The following is a 24,657-nucleotide window of genomic DNA, read 5'->3' as shown; positions in this document are numbered from 1 at the left end:
TGTGGTGGTGGTTGTGCAGCTTCTTTATCATTCCACCACAAATGAAAATGAATGAAAACAGTTGGTGAGAGAAGCACAATATGTTAGATTTAATCATCACACCAATGCTGAGGCGACCTGCAAAAGTCCAAGGCCGTCATTTGTTGTTTCAGCAATGCTAGATGATATATATATAGCATGTGATATATATAAATAGTACATAGGAGTGTATATACTTGGACAATAGGTCACACATGGTATTGTATCATGGCTAGGAGGTGTAGATATTTGCAAAGATATTGATTGTCTCTGAGTGCCACACACCACATTATCAATCACAGTGGCACATATTCTTGCCGTGTCTTGTTTGGGGGATTGACGACATGTACAACAAGTACTGTATGACCCCGACCGATCATTGTTTACGACACTGTGCGAGTTCATAGGTCATCGGGAGGCGGGGCAAGGAGCTGTCAATCATGGCTACCGAAGCGTTGTGGGTGATGCTCACAGTCTTGTGCTCCGACACAAAAAAAGAACAGAAAGAAAAAAAAAAAGACTGTGGACCCATGGTTGGGTGTCATGTAATGGCAGCAGTAGCAGCATCTCTGTTTCTCTTTGCCATGCTTATGTCTGTATAGTACGCTGCATCACAGCACTCGTCGAACAGCACATCGTAGGAGATGTCAGACTAGGCAGGAAAATAGAAAGATTCTAACATGCTTTTGGCCTGAATTTGTGTCGTCTGATCGACAGCCAGCAGGACAAAACAGTAGCTTGGTGCTGTCCAGGGTGCTGAATTGGATGTTAGCCGAGAGACACACACTTGTCAGCCGATGCATTTATTGTTACTCCACCACGGACTAATTGTAAATGTTTAATTCCTTAAGCAGATTGAAGCATGTATTGTATTTTTCTTTATAACTGTGGTCAGTTGTCTCGTCTAGTCCGAAACAAGTCTACATTGCACACTTTTTTCTTGTATTAAAAACACTGTAAGTACCTCCAAATTTAACAGCTAATTAAGATGTGGTTAATCATGATGAAATATAAATAAGGAACAAAAACAACTTTAACAAACACTTTATCAGACCCAATACTGATGTTGTCACTTTTACCGTGATATCCATTGGTTTCCTCCTTGTTTAACACACAGCCAAGTTCATTGCTCTTGTTTGAGTGTTAATGAATCAGACAAATTCAGAGAGCATTTGTCTTCCACTGAGTAAACACATTCTGTCCATAGATCCTGTCTGAGGTGTTTAAAAACCCACCGTGACAATGATGAATTCAGATTTCTGATCAGCGTCATCATTAGTCAATTCAGTGGAGCACACTCGCGAAAGATGTGTGCACGCCTCACAATTACTATTCAAGACAGGAAGAGAACGGCAAAACACCTTTTGTTTCGGCAATTATTGACTTCTGTAAAATACAAGTATAATGGTGGCTAATTATGTAAATGTCGGCACGGGACGGTCCCTGAAGCATCAATGCATCTCACTCATTCTCCTAGCTGGGATGTTCCCCATGGACTGTCGCTGCAATAACACTGAATAATTTAATAAGCACACACACAGCAGCTGTGTCTTGCTTGTTAGCTAATAAAATCACATCTTGTTAAAGACAGTGCTGGTTTTTCACCTTGTGTGTGTGTGTGCATGTGCGTGTCCATGTGTGTGTGTGTAATGGGGTGATGGCTTGCAGAGTCAGAGGGAGAGACAGTAGATTTTACATGGCCTTCGCGCTGAGCTCCATATCCCCAGGCTATACAAGCATGACTTGCTTTACATTAGCCATAAGACAGATGGGAGGAACACCTCCACTATGGTGATTAAACCACACTCAAGAAGCTTATTGAGATGATGTGTCCGACACAGTGGAGGGGAGAGAGAGAGACACTGTACATCAGATTTGTTTCTTATGTTTCTTCAGCTCAAGGTTGTGCAGTGTTAAAGATGGCGTGGATAGCAGGCAACCGTGTCCCCAAAAATGACTGATGTTCGCACATAACTAAACTGTGTTTTGAATTTTTTGAACTCAAATAATTTTGCTGATTTACACGCCCATAAGGTTTTAACTGCTCTTGGCCTAGGTATGAGCCAGTATCGGTATCGGTCCAATACTGGTAAAAATTGGACAGGTACAAATGTAATGTGATTCAACAATCCCATATATCGCATGCTTCACTATGCACAGACTGTATCTATATCAATGAATATTTTATATTTCATTTGTTGATATAGTTTGGACCATTGAGTTTTATTGCATCAACGTTCTGCCTGGGAAAATATGTCACTTTAGTTTGGCGGATGACCTTAGATATAACGTGAACCTCATGGTTCATTTTCAAACCAAAGATGTGAAGGTTACCCATGAACTAATGCTTTGAGAGGCCATGACAACTCAGCCAGTTCTATGAGACTAATCAAAAACTCTACAAATATCTGTTTTGTTTTTATATGCAGTGGAAATGAATAACCCGCTTTCACTTTTAGTCAAATAATACTCCAATATAAAGATTTGTATCAACTCTGATTGGCTGTGATGGAACAGTTACATCTGGTTAAAGATGCAAATATTTTCTCCTCCTGCTTTATGTTGGCAACATTGTGTTGAGTTTCCACTCAGATTCTGCACATTGTTCAAGCATTGATCCGAAGTTGTTCAGCTGCAGTTAGGTTTAAAATGGAGAGAAAAGTGAAAGAAACTAGGGTGTAAACGCAATAACATTGTCACTGGTCTCCGTAACACTTTGGATGTGTTGTTTTCTGAAAGACTATGTGTGATGTCTTACTTTACTGGAAGACAAAAAAATTAAAATTAAGGTGAACTCTTCTACTGGCAGTGGGAAAGGAATCACATACATTTTCAAAAATCTCTTGAAAACAAAATATGTAAGAAAATATGTATCTTAGAGTTTATCATAGATGGGGGCTTTTTTGGACAGTGTTTGGACTCCTTTTTTAAAAATCTTTTTCAGCCAATAAAATAACAAACTAAATTAAGATTACATTTCATCAGTTCCAGAGGTGGTGAATACAGTACAGGAGGCATGTGACCACAGCTATATTTCTCCATATGCTTTTGTTATATAGTACTGTATGTTGTTTAAACATGTGCATTGTTCTTCCCTGGCAAAGAAAACAATGACAAAATAATGTGATCATGTTCTTCTCCACATTCTTGCATCTGATTTGACTCTTACAGTTGGATCTCTTCCAAGCTGTGCTGTCAAAGCTACAAATGTGACTGTGACATTGTTTTGCCGTGTATTGCTACTTGTGTTTAGTGTCAGTGGTGTATCATAAACAATGTGAGTAAAATGTGTTCTGCGGGGAATCATCATAAATGCAAAATTGTTGTTTGTGCTGACAGAAACTGTGTGTGCCACTCCACTCCATTTTCTGGATGCTTTTGATTAGGCCCCTTTGAAAACTGTGCAAAACATTTTGGCAAAGCAGAACACAACCTAAATGCTGTATGCACACAAGCTAAACCACAAAGTGTTTGCATATTCAGTTTCACTGAGATAAAATGGACTCAGAACCACAAAAACTGAGATATTTCTTACATCTACAGTCTGTAGTACAATCTGTACAATCTGTAGTAACACACACACTCGCTTGATGGGACACTGTGTTGTCTTCCATTGTTTTGAACAGCTGACTCTAACGTAACCTAACCTTGGCTGTTCCTGGTTTGTCAGCTGTCAACGCCGTCCGTCAGCCTTTAGATACGTCATTTACAGTGTGCTGTAATGTGTTTTTGGCAACCATTTTGTCATTTTCTGCATCACATATGGAAATAGTCGACTGGGTCAGAGCAGCCTCTCTCTCTTTTTTGCATTAAAGCCAAGTGTCAAGTAATAAAGACTTCACTGACTGTGTGCAGTGAAGACTAAAGACTTTATTGCCTGATCACACACCTTTTCAGGGCAGGTTGTCTCCTTCTTGTCAGCCATAAAATATAAGATTGTGGAAGAGATTGGACGTGTGATACACCCTATCGTAATGACTTCTACATGCAATGACATATAAGTTAAACAGATTCTGCGTCAATAATGGTAACTTTATGTAGGCAGAGGCTGTGGTGCTCTCTCTCTCTCTCTCTTGATGAGTTGCGTCATCACTTAGTAGTTGCTGAAAGGGAGACCTCCAAAAGCTAGAGTGTATTACAAATACTGATGTTATGTTAGAATGTAGATATTAGAATGCTAATATTAGCATCTAAATCAACATGGCCTCAGGGTTTCATATTTCCTTGACTTTTTTTCAGGGTTAACCAGATGTGTTATTTTTACTTTTAAACACCTTGGATCCTGACTGTCCAAACATGTCTTTTCACTTCCCATTCAGTATGTGTGTTATTTAAATAGCAAATGCATATGCACCCATCAGAGCATCATAAAAAAGGTGTGGTGTTATTGTTATTTTTTTTACAACACTTTATTCTAAAAATCCACATGGCAGAGTAGTGGCTAGCAATGTTTCCTTTAAGCTAAAAGACCCAGTCTAACTGAGGGCCTTTCTGTATGGAGTTTACATGTTGTCCTTATCTGAGCATGCTTTTTTCCAGGTTTCCTCCCACAGTCCAAAACATGCAGAGGTGAATTGGACACTCTAAATTGCCCATAGTTGTTAATGTGAGAGTGAATGGTGGTTTGTCTCTGATGCTTGGCCCTGTGATGGACTTGCGACCTGTCCAGAGAGTACTTCGCCATTTGCCCTGTCAGCTGGGATTGGCTCCAGCAGCCCCTGGATGGACGTTATAATGGAGGGGAAAAAAGCAATCTGATGTGAATGTTGTTTGGTTGAAGTTTCAGGACCATGGACAGCACAGTTAGTTTTCTGTCCGTGTGGCACTGTCCATAATGCTGAACTGAAGCAGCGGTGATAGACAAAGCATGTGTATTTGGTGATAGTGGTGGAGAAGGTAATGATGAAGGTGAAGGATATGATGGTGGTGGAGGAGATGAGGTGATCGATGCACAGACGGAGCATGTCACTAAGTCAGTAAGAATTGAATTTGCCCAGTGTAACCACTGTGTTTTTTATGTCAACTTGCTTTCAGGCCCTATCGTATTTCCCCTCATTCTCAGCGATCCACTAACAAAAGAAAGACAACAGGGAAATGCAGAGGCAGTGAACAACACAGAGAGGTTAGAAAATGACAGAAAAATGTCCTCTTATCACTAAGATCTGACACAAGTAGGGCCTAAAGGAAACAAAACAGTAATAGGAACAAAGATACAAAACACAACAGAAGAACAAAATAATGACAGGAAGAAACAATTATTTACAAACTATTAAACAAAATATTGGATCAGATGAGGAAAAAAAAATGCAAGTGGCAGTGATTTGTTTTTTGCTTGGGAAACAAAGATATAACAAAAGAAGAAACTGAGGACAGAAAAAATAAATAGTAACAACTTTAGACTAGACACAATTTTGTTCTTGATAAAAAGCCTGACAGACTCGTCATTGTCTTTGTCACTTTTTCTTGTAAAACATTTGAATATATTAATATACTATTTATACTATACACATTTGACCAATGGCAAAGTTAGTCCAAGTGTCAATTAATGTGGCTGCAAATGAATTAGCCTTACACTTCACAGCCAACCTTTGGGATGCTCTGTCAGCATCCCAAAGCTGCTAAATTTCTGTCTATGTTAATATGAAGAAAATAATCAGATTAAGTGTGCTAACCACACTAATGTAGATTTATAAAAAAAAAACCTGTTTCCTCAACACAGTTTTAGAATTATTATTATTATGTATTTGCACACACACCAATTAGTGACAATGAATTTGACCTCTGCATTTAACCCATCCTTGATACACACACCACAATAACCAGGTGCAGGAGCAGTTGGGAATCACTTATCTGCACCCGGGGAGCAACAGGAGTTGTCAGCTGTCCTGGAATTTGAACCATAGACCCTCCGGTTACAAGCCTAATTCCCTTCCACATTTCTACAATTGTCTTCTTTGGTTTGTTTAATTTGTATTCTAGTCTGGTTGGAGATATTTTGTAATATCGGATACAGTAAGCATCTTGTTGAAATATTATTCTGACTTTTATTTTTGCTGCAACAAAATGTTTTTTTATACACCCCCAATGAATATAAAATCATTACAATGTCCAGCGTGTCCACAGGTTTCAACACTGAAAACTGCACACTACAGAGTTATTGAAAATGCATCAGAGTAACTCACATCCCCCACAAAGGACAGAAAGCAATACTGGGTCTCTGGATGCAACTTTTCATCGTGTGTAACTGTTGCATTTCCCCAAGTTCTTTCACATAGTTCAGTTTTAATCAGCGCTGGATCCCTTTGTGGATGCTCCGGGAAGCCCACCTCGGTTCTCCACCTGACTCAGGAGTATAGGTGGTTATCTGACTCACCATGTATTCTCAGCCACTGCTCTCGCCTTATCAGCAGTCTGAGGCTTGCATGCTCAATCGCCTGATTTGTCAAGGGTGACTCCAAAAGATTCTGATAGGCACTCCACAAATCACCCAGTTGATCTAAAATATCGACCAGCCACAAAAAGTCATTACACACAATAATGGCGGGCAGGACCTTGAAGATGTGACTTAATTAGGTTTCAAATGGCTTCAAAAATGCCTCCAAATCTGCTTCCCCGGAGACTTGTGTACTCTTGGATTTTTCTCTGTGATTACAGGTGTAGAAAGTGAAGCACACCAGTACTGACAACACCGATGCCCTGCTCCTAACTGTAGGTGATAACAGCAGAGACGTGCAGTCATACAAATTCACACCACTGCTGCTATTTAGCATGCCTGTCTGCTTCAAGCGGAATTATTTTCACATTTGACAATGACTTGGGCAAAAAAGAAATCATACACAGCAGCTGGAGCTTCTGCAGCAGATGTATTGTACTGATAACATTTTAAAAGTAGTTTGTTGATTTTACAGGTGAATTCATTGGTGGTATTTAATCAGTTAGGTGGGTGCTCTGTTTGTGTTTTATTTAAAGGTGAAACTGAAAACTTTTTGGTTTATGATATTTAAACTGATTGCACGGTGGAATGGGAATGGTGATAGAAAAACACTACTATCTTTGTTTATACTGATCCCCTATAAGCCTTGCTTTTATTTCAAAATGATCTTGTGACAAAGAATTCACAGAGCAATTTCTCTTCGATTTATGGCACTAAGGAACAGGTTAGTCTGTATTCAGAAAATGCTTTGAACATTTTGTTTTGCATGGAGTTACTTTATTATGACACACACTTTGAGGAAAGGTACCCTTGTCTAATGTGAAAGTTCTCTGTCATCCAGATCATAGTCATCTTTGGTTTTAAAACTCAAGCAAGAGCATTAAGTTTTTACTTAAGCAAGTCCAGTTGCCTACAGCTAACTACCCAGGTCTTGCTTCAATGGCATTTTTACTATGAAACAAAACAAATTCATCATAAACTTCCAAATATTTCAGAAAAAGGTTAAGGTTTCCTTTTTTTCTTAATCATAGTGCCATTCAATGTCTCCTCACAGAAAACCAAGATCTCCACGTACGACAAGATGTGGGAGTTCATGAGCAGCCGGAGGCACTCGGTTATGGTGAAGAACATTGAGGAAGGTATTCACCGTGTGCTCACGTCAGACTACGCGTTCCTCATGGAGTCCACCACGATCGAGTTTGCCGTACAGCGCAACTGCAACCTCACACAGGTCGGAGGCCTTATCGACTCCAGAGCCTACGGTGTTGGTACACCAATGGGTATGTATGTCCCAAATGTCATGTACCATGTGTCCTGAAAGCTGTAATGCCTCTTACATACCCAACATATGCATTCACAAAGTAAACAGCTACTCAGTGAATGCACTGTGAAAACGGATATTCTTTACCAAGCGGTAAACCACAAGCTTGGAGTGTTGCAGTTTGACCAGCGCAATGCACAGTCTTTGTTTTTAAAACGACAAAGAGTTAGATACAGTATCAAGAGTTGCAATAAGAGTTGTTGTTGCATGTAACACCAGGAGGAAGCTGTCTTCTTTGAAATGTGCACTCCAGGGCTACCTGTCATATACAGTATTATATTGTATGCAGTTCTTGCATTTTGAGGCTTTGTTAAATGATCAATATTATAAAAGAGTACTGTAGAGGAAACGCTGAACCAAAAGTATGATATCACCATATACCATGACTGTAGATCATGAACATTTCTATAAATAGGCAGTTGTTGCAAAGTAAAAGCTGTGTGAACTGTGTTTGGTGTGTTTATGCTGCACCACATCCCCGAGGGTAACCCATGTGCAGAAACACTCAGCCAGGAAAAACCTGGGGCTATCTCCAACAGGCAGAAGAGCAGTCTAACAAAAATAGTGGGATGAGCAGAGAAGACAGTGGCTCAGCAGCAGATTGTCATAATCCTACAAAGGCACAGAGTTGAAAACAAATCATAATAATACCCGCAGAGCACATAACTTAGCAGGATAACCTTACTAACCACTGCTCTTATTCTGTGTTGTATTCTTTAGCACAGAGATGTGTGTGAAATAGTTCCCACAGTGTTCAGGCCTCCTGCAAACATGGCTTAAGAACAGAACTGTTGTCTCACTGGATGCCAGGCTAATGATGATGAAACTGACGGCATTGGTTACTTCAAAGCAATGTACTTTTAAAGTGTTCAACTTGTCAAAATAAGAAACAGTCAGAACTTGGACCTTACGTTGGATCAATAACCTTATTGCTGTGCGATTGTTGTAGAATTAAACATCATTACAAAGGAAATTCACAAGTTGAGTTAGCGTTATCCAACTAAGAAGCCAGGGGCTATATCATGTGGCTACGAATTGGGGGCTAGAGCCAAGGCTTCTGGTGTAGACAGCAGATATTTGACCCAAGACTCCATTCCCTGTACACTGTTTACAGCCCAATAAACAACAATAGACATGAAACCATAATTGAGAGAAGATTATGACCATATTTATTGAGTGGAGAAAATGAAATAAAAGCAGACTGACGTAGACGCTTTAGAATCAGAAACCAGAGGGTTTCCTGCCCAGAGACTAATTATTTGCCAGTAGAATCTATTTACACAGTGTTACAGTCCAATGTCTAAACTGAGACTCAATGTTTTACAGCTTTACCAAATCATTAAATCTTGCCCGATTTGTTACCACTGTTAACTCTCAGTCTTCAATCAAATGGAAACTATCAAGACATTTTGATATTTAAAGAAATGATCTATTTTCTCTGAGAAACTCTCGTCTCACTCTGTGGAGGACAGATTATAACCAGTGGCTGTATTGTCCTGACCAATCAGGGAAATGTCATCTGGGACACTGGGAGTGTTGGCAAGGTCGCTGGCTGCTGTTTGTGCATGCTCTGCTGATCAGCCACAGAAGGTAATTTGAGTGACTGTGGCTGTGTGTACAAAACAGTGGAGATAGGCTGTATATTTTTTTTTGTATGATTGCATTTCCTGACTGATGAGCTCATTTTGAAGGTGCGTGTGATCGTGAGTATGTGCGTGTGTGTACATCTGTGGGTTTGTGTGGACAGGCCTTTTCCAGAGGTGACTGTGTACTTGACAATAGCATGAAGCATCACATACAGTATATTTTACCGCTGCCTGTGACTATATTATTCATTCATATTACACATGTGGTTATGTGGATATGACGTGCGTGTCACTGAAAGAAAGAAAGGAGGCTCGAGAGGGTGTCGGTAATAAAGGGAAAGTGAGTGTACCATACAGTTTTTGTTCACACCAAAAAAGAGGAGGGATATTAGGATCATTACTCCCTGGTGGCCCATTCACACGCAGTCAGGACAAGGTATTTAAATTGCTAATCCTACCCTTTTATTACCCTTTACCATATGCAGCCTGTATCCCCATGCAGCCAGAACATTTAGCATATTTCACTGACTTGGAAAGAAAGTAGGTGTTGGATTGAATTACGTATAGTACCTGGGCTCTGATAGAGTTTTAGCACTCACCCATGGCAGCTCCCTCTGCTCTGTAATGGACAAAATTATTTCACCTCCCAGGTGTTTTGTCAGTGCTGTGTATAATGGTGTATTTACCTCATTTAAATCCTGATGTTAAATCCTGCTTTCCCATAAGACAACACTTAAACATATTAAGGTATTAAGAAGAGCAACAAGAGATTATATGTGTCAGGAGATTTTGTTAGTTATTTTCTGTGGTCTGTATTTATATAGTGTTTTTCTAGTCTTAATGACCAACTCACTTTACACTACAGTTTTGCCATTCACCCATAATATTGTACACATTCATACAGCACAATTTATCACACATCAACATTATTCTTACCCATTCACTAGCTTCTGGCACATGAAGTGTCTTGTAGGGACACATCAGCATGAAGACTAAAAGAGCGGGGGACTGGATTTGGAAGACAACCCACTGTGTTCCACAGTTGCTCCATAAACAAAGTTTTTATAGAACTTTTCTGCTTCGATTTATATAAAAACAACCAGACCTAAGATGTCATAGATGTGTGTGTCGTGTACACACATGATCCAACATATTTTCAGCTATATTCAAACCTTGAGAAACCTTGAATTTCTCATGTGTCAGCATTGTGGTTGTCTTTTTTCGTTGTATTTCCATCTTAATTCATCTTGCTTCAAGCAGCTATAGCACCAAGATCCTCCCCTGTCCCCAATACAGAGCCAGAAAAACACAGACTTTTTACGTTCTGTTATTTTTTTGTTAAACTGCTTTATTTTAAGGTCAGTTATGTTTTATAATGGATTCGCACACCAGCCTCTGATAAAGTTACCTCCTGGAGGTGTGGATCATAAGTTATCTGAGAAACAGGATGAGAAAACATTACCACTATCTCCAAAACTGTTGTAGTCTCTGTTTTAGGGGATTAATAAACTGGTCCATTTGTTTTGGATTGGAGGAGACCTCTGTAGACAATTCATCTTATAGGGTCCATTCCTCCTGAATGAAGAACACTGAAGAAATTCTCCAGAGTTGCAGTTAGCTTATCAGGAGTAGGTAGCTGTTATAACTACCAAAACAGCTTGTAGCAGAAAATGAAAATTGAAAATTGCATCTTGTGAGTGAAAGAAAAGCTACATATATTTGTGAGAATGCCCAAACCAATTCTTATAATATGCAATATTGTTACGCTACCATTGCAGAAACATTTCCAGGAGGCCAGTACCCATTGGCATCGGCACTGGACATGATACTGTTCCTGTAGATGTGCCTCAGTGGGTTGTTCATTAATTGGAAGCTTCCACATTTTGAAGCATTTGAGCAAATGCTGAACCTCAACTTCTCTCTCGCCTGTGCGTGAGTGTGTGCATTAGTCGGTTAAGAGGGTCAGTGAAATGCAGTTTCTTCATTATTTAGTTCTTGGCCCCAGTACTGTCCTGTGATCCAAGGACAATATGGGCTCCATTCACATTTTACAAATCATCTCCTCTCAACTGCTGTTAAAGCAAAAATAATGTGAACTTCTTGACTTCTTTGCAAAGCTTGTTGCAATTCTCTAGGCAAGCTACTTAATTTGAACACTGGCACCAGCATGGTGCATTCACACCATGCTGAAGCAGTGCCCGTTCAATGTGTACCTGTTTTTTTTACCATTATATCTTGCATTTATTATCCAAACAATGTCAAAGTCTGCACTGTGCATACTGGTGCCTTTAGAAACTCATCTGCCAAGTTTGAATCCTGTCAAGTGACCCGTTGGACAGTTATATGATTAAAAGAGAGAGACAGACAAAGAGACATTCCTTGGATTCATACTGTAGATAGAAGTGACGCAAATGTTCACATCATGTTCTACACACCGCCTCATCACAAACATATGTTTACAAATGTTCGTAAAATCAATAAAAACATACTACATCAGAAGGCTAGCTTGGTGTAATAGCTGTAGCGCCACATCGAGTTGGCATGAGTGTATCAGCAGAGTGACAGTGATAGTGCTGTAAATCTCCATTAATATGATTGCACATTATGTCCACACAGTGATTATGAAGCAGCTGATGCCAATTAGGCAGTAGAAGTGCAACTTTAGTGCCCTTACACTGCAAAGTGTATATGACTACACTAATGGGTATACGTAATCCCTCAATTTAGCATATTGAAAAAGCTCTAGAATACGAAAAGTAACCAAACCTACCTTGTGAACTTTTGTATTTGAGTGTTTGATTGCTCGCTTTCCCAGTTCAGCCATAACATACTTGAATAATTTGAAGTTTAAACTTTTAAACTGAATAAAGTTAACTTAATACATTTGCTGTACTGTTCTCACCCAGTAAATCTACTTTCCATGGTCCCCAGATGATGATGTCTGTACATTAAATCAATTAAATCAATTCCATTTCAAAATGCCATGGATAAATATCCAAATATCCATTGGGATATTTATCATGTTTACCTCTGCCAAGGAGTTTTGGTTCTTCGTACCATCTGCCTGTCTGATTGAACAGATTTTTATGAAAATTTGTAGATGAGTGGGCGATGACTCTAAGAAAAACCCTATAAAATAGGAAGCACATTCAGTTCAGACTGTGGATATACATTAATTGAATTGGCAGAGGTGTGAGAATGTTTGTAGTTTTAAAAAGTTTCCGTTAGATCTGAAAAACACGTCATGAATATGTAGAGGAAAGCATCTTGTTTTTTACGCCACACTACAGTATGATAAGGAAAGGGAAAGCGCTGTATCATTAAGTCATCTGTAATTATAACTGAACAAAAACAAAACAGTTGAGAATGTTTTTTCCCCCTTCAACATGGCAATTTAAATCTCTTGCATCTGTCAGCTGGGGACCAGACAGGGGGATTGTCTGCCCTCCACAGTCCTTATGTGTGAAAATCAGTTTTTGTGTTTGGAAGAATTTACTCTTCTGAACACACCAAAAAAAAACAAGGATATATTTGTTTTCATTCATTTATTTATTTATTATTCATTCATTTTTTGATTGTGATCATATGTGTGCCGCCACTGTCTCCTCCACTGCCTTGTCCGTAATCTCACATGGCTCTACATTATCCTCCCTCTCTTCATGCTTCCCTCCCAGATGACTATCAATCTTCATTTACCTTCATGAAGTGGCATTCATCAAACAGGGTAAAGGGGAAGTGTCAGTGTCAGCAGGCTGCTGTCCTTTCCACTCGCCACTGTTACCTTCACCTCATAAACAGGAAGAGTCCTGAATGCATTAGTAAATCTCCAGTGCTGTGACTCACAGTGACTCACTTCACCCTAACTCCCCAATCCCCTGCCACTTTCCCCGCTTCTCAAGCTCACTCTGAGATATGTGTGTGTGTGTGTGTGTGTGTTTGAGTAATAGATTGAGAAAGCGCTCAAACAGAAGGCAGATGCAGCATGCAGGGCCGGTCCCTAGCGTAAGCGCCTCATGTGATTGCCCTCGAGCGTCAAGCACTAGAGCCACAAGATCAGTTTTTCTTTATCTAATGTTGTCTCTTGCAATGAATTGATTTTTCCAATCCAACTGTCAACGTATGCTGTTTGCATTCAAGATGTTTTTTTTTTTTTTGCCTGTATAAAGTTCACATACAAAATATGTAATGTTGCTTTTAACCAAACCACAAACAACCTCATCCAGTACCCTGGATTACTGTACCCGAAGACTGCCTTAGGTATTAATAACGAGGTCTGACTCACAATTGTTGCAGTATTTCAGTAACATTGTTTTCACAAGTACTCACTCCTCTCTCTGACTCTCACTCACGTTACCAGCTTCTTCATGCAACAACTCTCAGGTCTCGGTCGCATGGTCTTGCGTAGTCTCGTGAGACCTGAGAGTTGATCTACAGGATCAATTATGAAACTTTTGTAAGTAGCATTCACATACACACCCACATTTATAAACATAGTCAAGTCAAGTCAAGTCAACTTTATTTCTAGAGCACATTTAATAAACAACCAAGGTTGAGCAAAGTGCTTTACAGACTCAAAGGCACTGCAATATAAAAGATGTAAAACATAAAATCTATAAAAAATAGAAGTAAAACGGTAAAATAGTGACATAAAATGGTAAAAACTACATAGAAGTGTCTGGGTTGACTATTTTTTAGCCTGAAGTGAAGGCCAAGGAGAAGAAGTAGGTCTTTAAAAGTGATTTAAAATGTTCAATGGTGGAGGCAAGGCCAGATCATCCAGGTTTTTAGTCGGGATTTTGGCAACATCTAAAAGCAGACCTCAGAGCCCGGGATGGAGCATGAAGAGAAATAAGTTCCGATAGGTAAGATGGTGCCAAAGCTTTAAAAACCAACAATAACATTTTAAAATCAATCAATCAATAAAAGCAGGCACATAGAGCTCAGGTCGAAAAATACCGGAATTCTACTTTAACGTTAATGTTACGACACACAGCACAACCAAAGCAGTACGTGATAATGTCCTATTCAAAAATGAATGACCTGCGTTTCAGTTGAGACCTCTGTTGCATGAATACAGATACGAGAAGTGAATGAATGGTTGGACATTAAACACAAACCCATTTTAATCCCCAGAATGTAATGGTTTTAAAATGCTCTTTGTGGGATGAGGGTCAGGAATTGCAGCACATTTACATGCATATTTTTTTCTCTTCACTGAGAGACACAGTGCATTAGGGGTTGGTGGGCTATTACTCTACTTTGATCTTGAAGATTGCATCTTTGTGTCTCATTCTGGATTCAGTATAGCCTGTCACTTCACTCTACACTCTTCCCAGGATTGAAGGATTAATTGCCTCTTTTGTGGGCATACATTTATGCACTAGATTGTTTTTCACAATCCTCCGATTGATGGTCTTCATTTCATTCAGTACACGTTTAAATATGAGTGCCAGGATTCCGCTTTTAGCCCAATTAGTGACACAAGGAAATATTTAGTGAAAGTGTATTCTAAACTCAAATCGCTGTTTGTATTTTAACTGAGCTAAATAGGTCTGTTTGACCCCATTATGCCATTGGTGTCATTTTGTTTTTCCAAGCTTTACACAACCTTGTTAATGTCAGTCTGGTAAACTGCTGAGTGATCATTACCTATATTGCAATCAGGCAAGAGGACCTTTTCAACGGCCATTATCTTTTAATCATTCTAACATTATGATCCTGTTGTATTTTTTATTTTTTCAATTGTCCCACCTCTGTGCTTGTGAGTGTGTTACCTCCGTTCAATTACCCTTTCATCCCATCACTTGTGTATATAGTCCCCACCCAGTCTTTTATTTGTCAGCTCTTCACTTCCTCAGGCCTATACCTCATGCCTTTGTTTGTTTCCCCTGCAGTTTTCTCATGCTTGTGTTCCCCAGTGTTTGTCTGAGTGTTTTTTGTGTTTGGACTCTCTGTTTACCTGTCTGCCTGTCTATCTGCCAACTAGAGTGATTCTTCCCTACATCTGCCTTTCTTTGTCCTGCGCCTGTATTTTAGCTCTCCAGAAACTGACCTGAGGGAGTCTATTTTACGTTTGGCAAAGATCTTGAAATAGCTGCTGACAAATGCTGCAATAAGATACATTTAAAGATCAAATTGAAATCACGTCATTGGTCCTTTTTTGTGTGTGGGCAACTGTACCAAGGACTTTACACCTTTTAATACATCTATTGCATCATATTCAGTTGAGATCTGACAGCTGTATTTGAATGATATACGCTATATGAATATTAGGCAGACATAATGAGAAGAATGTGTGCATGAATATTGTGATAAACTATAAAATACAGACTACAACTAAAGAAGAATTATGAATTAGGATGCAAAAGAGAGGAGCATGAGAGGAGGGACATTTCCAGGCACGAGGACCTGTTACATATGAGATGAATCAGTGCATAGATGTTTTTCAGAGGACTAATTAAGATATTATGGTCCATTTTGTCAAAGGCTGAGCTGCGACCAAAGAAGAATAAAAGTGACTTAATGCTTTATATGCTGACAAACAACACGTCCCTGTTGAAATTAGCCAGAGCTGAATCAGTGTTAAGCAGAGAGCAAATCTACATTGAATTCCCTCTTAAATGTCTCTTCTGTGTAGAACCAAAACAGAGACATGTTTCTTTTTAAGTATCACAGCTAAGGTCAGGCTTGCAATACCACCTGGCTTTCCATATGAAAATGGTGGATGATCTGATAGTGTGCAGGATATTTTACAACTCTAATATAAAACTCCATTTACAAAGGAAACACTGTTGCTCTATTTTCACAGAGGAACAGTCAGTTGGTCAGGAGGCACTGGACTGTTCACCCATTTCATGCTCATGCGAGTGTGGACTACAACTCTTGCCAAAGTACGTGGCTGGCACAGCGCAGCGCAGGTCTTGACTGTATGACACAGTGATCATTTTAATTTTGCCCATTTGTTTTGATCAGGCAGAGTGGGCCCAGTTTCAAGGCTGCCTTTTTTCCTTGTTGCAGCGAGTGATTTATCTGACACGCTCGCTTGTTGTTTCACTCCGGAGCTGAAGGGAATGTACCTACTCTAGATGACAATGAATAACAAGGACCAGAGTGCAATTCACATTCACCATCACCATGGTGATAGATGCTTTTGAAATATGCTCCCCAGCTCGTGCTGAAATAAAGAGTCAGATACCAGAAGACCTTTTGGCAAAGATGGAGAACAGAAGTGATGTTAAAAAGTGTGAACATGTATTCATGACTTGCAGCCACACCACCAGAGGGCTGCAGGTCAAAGCTCCACTCCAGTAGGGAACACACTTGATTATTGTCACTTTTTTTAGGACCTCTCTGGCCGGCTGTATTATGTTGTAGAAAAAGTGGTCCTGCATACTAACTACTAATAACAGACCAATCTACCTAGAGATGTTTTCTTTCTTTCTTTTTAATCACATACAAATATCACAGCAACTAAATGTGTTTATTTCTGTATAGGAACTATCACACACACACACACACTGAGCGCCCAGTATACAGTATAAACAGAAACCAACACAAAACTGAATTATGAAAACAAAAACAAACCAGTGACCACATAATAACCAGAATTCAACAAGCATCAAATTTCCTATAACTAACATTGTAGTGATTATTTTCCGACTACACATCCTCAAGCCTGAAAAATGATGGCTGCCATAGCACTTCAGAAATACTGAACATCCCCAACCATATTTCTCACTCCAGTCATTCCTTTTACAATTTCCAGTGAAAATAAAGACCATGTCTGACATAAAGGATGCTGTGATGGCCCCTGTGTTGCCACCCAGGAGGCTGCAGTAACTCAGCTCACCCAGTGATCTGAGTGTACTTAACGAGTGCTGTGATCATTCACACAGGCCAAGACAGATGAGTTCATCAGAATTAGGAAACATATTTGAACTCAGAGCTCAAATGTACGGTCTTTCTTTTACACTGTTGTTTGTGTGTGTTTCTGTGTGGAGCCAAAGAAAATTGTCTCAATAATGTCTTCAATCAAGACAAACCTAACATTCGGATAAGTGACTGATTTGTCGATCGATTTATTGATTAAATGGCTGTTCTTCTGCTGTAGGATTTGTATGGTGAGAAATAATCTTTACACACCCGGTCCCTTTTTTTAAAAAAAAAACAACAATAACAAAAAAAGCGTTTACTTGATCTTTCTTAGAAAAGAGATTTTCTACAAAGCTTTCTTTATATCTATCAGAATTACTTTTAAAAGTATAAATTTAGGCTGGATTAAAAATATACATTGTTGCACAGATTTTTTATTTTTTTTGTAAATAACAAAGAATTAAAACGCTCAAAAAATATGATCATGTTTTCATGAGTTAATTTTAGTATATTAGTATAAGTATGTTTTTTCTTTAATTCGAATAGAATAGATTAGTCTAAATCAACACTGATTACACTAAAAACAAGACCTAAAACCTCAATAAAAGTTACAATAACTTTCAAAATAATTATTTAACTAGCGTTAACATCCACAGGGATGTATGAGGAGTGTGAGTGGCAGGATTCTTTTTCTTTTTCTCTTTTTTTTTACCCTTCAGGTTTTATCAGATCTTAGCATTTGATCAGCAGAGCAGGGGGGGGGGGGGGGGTTTGCTGAGAGGTTTATCTGAGTGGAGAAGAGGAGGATTAGAGGTGCTTTGAAAACTGAAAAGAGAGGGTGATGTTGTAGCATCGGTACAAGAGAATATTTCTCGATTCGCTTTGGGACTATTAATTTATGAACCCAGGGAAACAGTGAGAACATTACAGAGATAAATAAGCATTCATTGATTTATATTAGGTTTATTAGTTCAGTGTTGTTGGGCACATGAGGAAAATGAAATGATAATGCTACATATAATGACATTAATATTTTATGATGTACATTAAATAAAGGGGAGTTCATTGAGTGCTCAATAAAACACAGTTGAGGGATCTGATTGAACACATCACTAATCCACAGCTAAGAATCCTAGTCTCAGAAGTAACCGTGCAAAAGTGTTTTCAAGAGGTAGGGATATTGGATAAAACAGGTTTTTTGTTTTATGTATAATAGGGGTGTTTTGATGTGTAGCTGCCGGTGTGTTACATGCAGCAGACAGTGCTCACAGAACAGGCTGTTGGGTGGGGGAAGGTGGGAGAACTAGAGACTGTGATTTTTTAATCATTTTTATTTATTTATTTAGTTACACATGGTTGGTTTATCATGCTGTCAGACAGCCCTTTGGCAACACAGCGTTGATGCTTATGCATATGTTGAGGAAAAAAATGCCTTTCCAAAGTAAGGGGCTGTCTGACAGTATAGAAGCCTGCTGAAGATATTCAGAATATAGCACACAGATGGAATGTTATTGATCTTCTTTAACGTAGCTGCAGCATGTTTTCTCTGCTGTCCCTGTTCATGGCAAAACAATTCATAAATTGCTTCCTCGTTCTCCCATCTCTGTCTCCAGGGCACTGAACACTGTTTACTGTATGTACTGTACTTCAAACACCACTGTTCAAGAAAAAAAAGCTTAAATAATGCAGGAAAACATGTTGTGCTTGAAAGCAAAAAGTCACAATAAGTCAAAGAAAGCACTATACACACAGATTGCCCAAGGTTTATTTAAATTGTATGTTGGAGGTATTTGGTACATTAGGTATCACCTAATGTACCAAAGTATAAATCAAGTACAATTTAAACCTTTACTTCAGTAAAAGGTCATGGGATCAATACACATATGAAATCCATCCTCTGCGGAATATGACTGTCAGTATCGGAGAGATATTACACTCTAGACCATCAAACGGGCTTGGCATCTGTAAAGATAACTTTGTTATCGAAACAACTGAATCAAATACACTTCAAAATCCTTACATTCCCCACAGGCTTGTGTCGTCCAACCCTGATATTCGGAAGTTGTTTATCTCTGTGACCCAAAAATTTCCACCGTGCACTGATCCGTCATCTATCAAGTCATTTTCTCCTGCTGCTCTCTATTACTCACTCTGTCACAAAGGGATACATTGAATTTTGCTTCAAGTTCAATTAATACAAGCAGTTATTTTGTATCTGAGTACTTCATCATCACAATAACCAATAGCACATACTCATGTAATCAGTGTATTTCCTTCACATTGATATTTCTACTATTTCAGGTTAAGAAGATGATAAGACTGCTGAAAGCTGTTTCTGACAATGGATATCCAATAACACTGTGATCTCCACCCACAGAAAAGATAGAGACATGCTTTGCCTTTGGTAGTTGCGCTCACTGACCTCTGGTCTGTTGGCTCTTTCAGGCTCCCCCTACAGAGATAAGATCACCATTGCCGTCCTGCAGCTTCAGGAGGAAGGGAAGCTGCACATGATGAAGGAGAAATGGTGGCGAGGAAATGGATGTCCAGAAGAGGAAAGTAAGGAGGCCAGCGCCCTCGGCGTGCAGAACATCGGAGGGATCTTCATCGTCCTCGCCGCCGGACTTGTCCTCTCCGTGTTCGTGGCTGTGGGAGAGTTCATCTACAAGTCCAAACAAAACGCACAACTCGAAAAGGTAAGAAGCACATCCATCTCTGCTTTAATTTAAAAGTAAAATGATAGCAGAATTTCTTACCATAACCACATTTTGCCATGAGACTGTCTCATGGCAAAGACAAATAAATAAATGTTAAGAAAGTGAAACAAAAAATATGGCAAATATATTCATTTTTATAGTCTCTCATAATTTAAAAGAGCTCAACTGTTTACCAATTAGTGAAATCTCACATTATTATATCAGTGCTATAACATATAACTTATGCAGCAAGATAAGGTTTGGTTTCTTTGCATTTATTCACATAGGCCCAATGGCGACAACGAGATAAGAAACGTGAGGAATTCTGCTGTCACCATGGATCCAAGCTAGACTATAACCACCATCTCAAATGACCTCACGTGAAACTCCAGATTTTTTTTTTTTTTTTTTTTTTTTGTAATCTTACATGATCTAAACATCCCCAAAACTACTCAATTGTGGTTTTTCTTTCTGACACTTCTGAGGGAAAGGGAACATGATTGGAGCACTGGTAGTGATATAGAGTTGGACCATGGACACTTTTATTGCCAATGTTTCCTCTGCTGCATGAGCCTCAACTTTAGGCAGCCACATCCACTAACCCACACGCCCACCACCTCCACCACCTCTGCTGTCCATTTCCACTATGCAACCTGTCATCCTCCCTATACTCCAGCTATCCCTGCTATTCATACGTGTGGCATTTAGCTCATATAAACAGAAGCTTTTCTAATGAGTGCAGTTCTTGACTGGAGCTTCCGAGGCAAACACTGGAACACTGAGCAGTTATATATATAATGACCTTTGTCATCACAAGGGTGACTGTAAATATAGAAAATATGATTTGTAGTGGTCGGAGACATTTCCACGTTTTTATACCTGGAGTGTCAGTAATTCATATCCGTTTCTTTGAAGCAGCATCATGTTAATGTTCACCAACTCACTGTAGAACACTATACTAAAAATACAGTCAGCGAAAGCTCTGGCTTAAGTTTTCATGATGCAGATTATTTAGCTGCCAAACATGGTTTATTTCGTTTTTGAAGTCTGCTTTAGACTCGACGAAGCTGCAAACACTTGGATTATAAAACATAGGTTTGTACCATGAAGTATTTTTATAGCATAGTTTGTACTGTTTGTGTACAACTTTCAATGTATGTATAATTATTTCTCGGTCACATGTTTGTGCAATGAAGGATATACGGTGCTTTGCACTGTACAACCATACAAAATGGCAGTAATACGTTTTTATATCTATCAATCTGCTGCAAGAGACTGACAGCGTTATATGCAGCAACATGTAGGCTAAGCTTCCCCGGAGTTAGCCCAGAGAGATTTACTGTAGCAGCATGCTAGGTAAAAAGCTAATATACTGTATATAGAACATGACAGTGTAAGCACTCCATTTAGATAGCAGCAATAAATAAATACTGTATAAACACATGCACAACTCTCTTACGCAGTTTTTATTATCATATATATTGTAATAGCTGACAGATAACAGGGTGAGGCCCCAGTGTTATGGACTGAAGAAAGTGGCAAAGTGCCAAATATGTATCACAGTGGATGGTGATGAAAACTAAGAGAACATATACAACATATTTATATATATACACATGCACAATGATATTTAAATGTTTTTAAAAGGACCTTAATAAAAATGTTTTGTGATGATTTTAATCACTCAATAATTTTGTTTCAGTCATAATGTAGTTGCTGCGTGACAGTGTGTTACGTGAACTAAATGTAATATCCACAAGTTGTACACATTCATTGATGCATTCATTTATAAAATTTGAACGTATTTATTATTTTAAAAATGATATAAAAATAATAGTTGGGATTATAATGTGGGAGTGCAGTTCCATGGGAGTTTCTACAGGTGCACGACTTGAGACTTGACACTTGTATTTGACCAAAAACATACAACAACAGAGTATAAAACAGACATTTTCAGGCTACCATGGAATATTACTTTTACTTTCTTACATATCCTTGAAGACTTCACTGACAGCTTCCTTCAAATTGTGACTGTTTAGGTGTACAATGATTTTGCTTGACACAGTGACCCTGTTGTGTTGTTTATTAATTAATTCATTTTCTACCGCTGTATCCTCCACATGAGGTTTAGGGTTAGGGTTAGTGTTTGCTGTGAAATCAGCAGGGAAAGAATAATTTAAAGCACATTAACAATAAAACAGTTCACCTGATGTTGCCATTTGCAAGATGCCCCCACTCACATGGACATGTACGTGTGTGTGATCGCATAAAAGAAGCACAAAGCATACACATTTCAATAAGACTACTCAGGATACATTAGTTTGTGTTCCTTATTATTGTAAGAGGTGATGTACTCCTGGCATTAAGGCTATATGGTGCCCAAGGGGTATGTAATGCGGTCTTTGCCTCCTTATTGCCTCTGGTACATTACATGTTAGGCTACTACTGGTAGCTGTATTGCCTGTTGGAGCAGTATTGCAGTGTCTGTGAACTAAAACACCACAGGTGTACTAATATCAACATTCATATACGTGCACATCCACTGCTTATTTCTTCCGGCCGGTGCAGGCAATGTTAGCGTCATTGGTCCACATTATTGTTGCATTCATGTGCTCCATAGATGGCCCCAGGTCACAAAGTCATTCTTTGGATTTTCGTTTTACTAATGTGATGATAGAATGTGGGATCAATATGGCCGCTGCATATATAATGACATATTTATGATCAAGGTCACTCTACATGAAATGTGGTTACACTTATTACAGATGAAAGTGTTCAAATTCTTCGATTGATTGTTCAAAAGTATCTAACTTTGAGGTAAACAAACTCAGTTTGGAAGTTGTGTACATAAATTCCCAAGGACTTCCAGTGTAGGGAAAACAATATTTGTACTATTATTTCAACACAAGATGATGCACAATATAATTTTAAATAGGAAGATTAATTAATTAAGTAATTCATTAATTCATTAATTAATACACTTGGAAATCATTTTAAACTTCTGAGATAAATTGAAGTAATCAACGTGTTCATTTGCTGTCTGATTCCTTATGCTTTCAATTAAATTAATACACATGACACGAAAAAGGGCATTTTCTACCACAGAAATTGTAAATAATAATAATAATGATGATGATAGTGATAATAAGACCAATAATATGTATTTAATTGGACATAAAACGAGGAACTGAAACTGAAAGTCAGCCAATCAGAAATGCAGGTAACTTCTGTAACTGTCACTTCCAAAGGTCTTCTTGTATGTCAACATTGTTTTATGTGCTCAGAAACTCCAGAGTAGTGTGGACTGAAGGCATAAGTGTATGGGATTTGTTTTAAAATTAAAATACGGTGTGGATTTGGCATAAGATAAACGTACTCAGAGTGAACTCCACAACAACACTGCTCTACCACTCCGAAACAAGGTTATACATCTCTTCAGGATAAGCTTATGAAAGTCAGACACGATGAGTAGACGTAGCAGATGCCACACAGACAAAGAATATTAATAATAATCAAAACATTTTTTCATATACCACTTTTCTTAAGAAATATTTCAACGGTCAACAGTCTGACCTTTTTTTCTTTCACAGACTTCTCCATTCAGACTGCACCATATCACTTTAACTGTTGTGTCGTGCTTGCACTTAATGTGATATAGAAATTACACTCAACCTTTTGTCCTGTGTTATGCACCTATTTGTTATGTGGAGATGCCTTTGACACACACTTGCACTTGTTTGCTTGGAACTGCACACGAATAGAATCACCGGATTACAATAACAGTTTGACTGTTCTGGGTTTGTAGTTCACATATGCTGATATTCACTAAGCGTGTTGGGGAAAGTAGTTTTAAATGTCACAAAATATATTACAAGGCTTGGCAAATGAGTCCTCTGGCTCTGATTGAACTTCTCTTTAGTCCACAACTTTGACGTGGTCCATACCTAAGCTGTTGCTCTCCCATAAGCTTGAAGACAGCTATACTTTGCTCTCTTTGATAGCCATAGTAGACAACCACAGTAGTCCTGCTCCGGTTACATTCACAGACAAATGCATTTTAGACCTTCAAAGTTGCCGGCCCTTCTTCTCTGTATGCCCCGCGAGTGATTGGAGAGCAACAATCCCCACTCTGAGACTTCAACTTCAATTGATCTGTTGTTACCGATCAATTCAGCCTTTCAACATGCAGTCAAAGAATGTATGTCTCTAGTTCCACAAAACAACCAACAGCCGGTCGGCCGACCACAAAGATGCTTTCAGATAACTCAATTTGAAAACAACTGTTAGCTCTTTAAGCAAACATCACATACTCAGCACGACTATCATGAGTGCAGCCAGTAACTAAATGCTACCATATAAAATCAGGTGGTCATGATAGATGGCTCTGTTCAAAAAAAAAGGCAAGGCATCAGTGAAACGCATTTATTACACATCTATATGTGTTAAAGAGGAAGCAACTAAGAGTAACAAGGACATACAAGAAATAATTCTGTCAAAGTGAAAGACCACACCTTTAAAGCTCGGAAGAAACTTTACACTTACATAAAGTGCACTGTAGTTTGTGCCCCTGCAGTAAAATGTTAGCAATTAATGAGAATAATGTGTCGCCCAATGGAAAGGTACTGTGATTTTGTTGCATTTACAGAGGAAATCATAGGTGTTTTTCAGTACACTGAAAAAGCCCTCTTGTTATTTCACCAGTGGTTGTGGTTGTGGTTGTGAATAACAGTA

The 24,657-nt window shown here is 38.8% G+C and overlaps 1 protein-coding gene across 2 annotated transcripts in view; it reads left to right on the top strand.

Annotated features, from left to right (window-relative positions):
* Nucleotides 1-24,657, top strand: part of grik2 (glutamate receptor, ionotropic, kainate 2) — a 184,411-nt gene that overhangs the window by 147,267 nt on the left and 12,487 nt on the right. Inside the window, exons 15-17 of one of the 2 annotated variants that reach the window (XM_058648894.1) lie at nt 7,506-7,731; nt 19,676-19,926; nt 20,214-20,241. In XM_058648894.1, coding sequence (XP_058504877.1) covers nt 7,506-7,731; nt 19,676-19,926; nt 20,214-20,241 — 505 coding nt within the window. The remainder of the gene's footprint in view (nt 1-7,505; nt 7,732-19,675; nt 19,927-20,213; nt 20,242-24,657) is intronic. The other variant, XM_058648895.1, reaches the window with a different exon arrangement.

This window comes from Solea solea, chromosome 13 (assembly GCF_958295425.1).
Source record: "Solea solea chromosome 13, fSolSol10.1, whole genome shotgun sequence".
NCBI classification, from domain to species: Eukaryota; Metazoa; Chordata; class Actinopteri; order Pleuronectiformes; family Soleidae; genus Solea; species Solea solea.
Note: the sequence above shows the minus strand (reverse complement) of the source record. Positions and strands in the feature narration are given on the sequence as shown.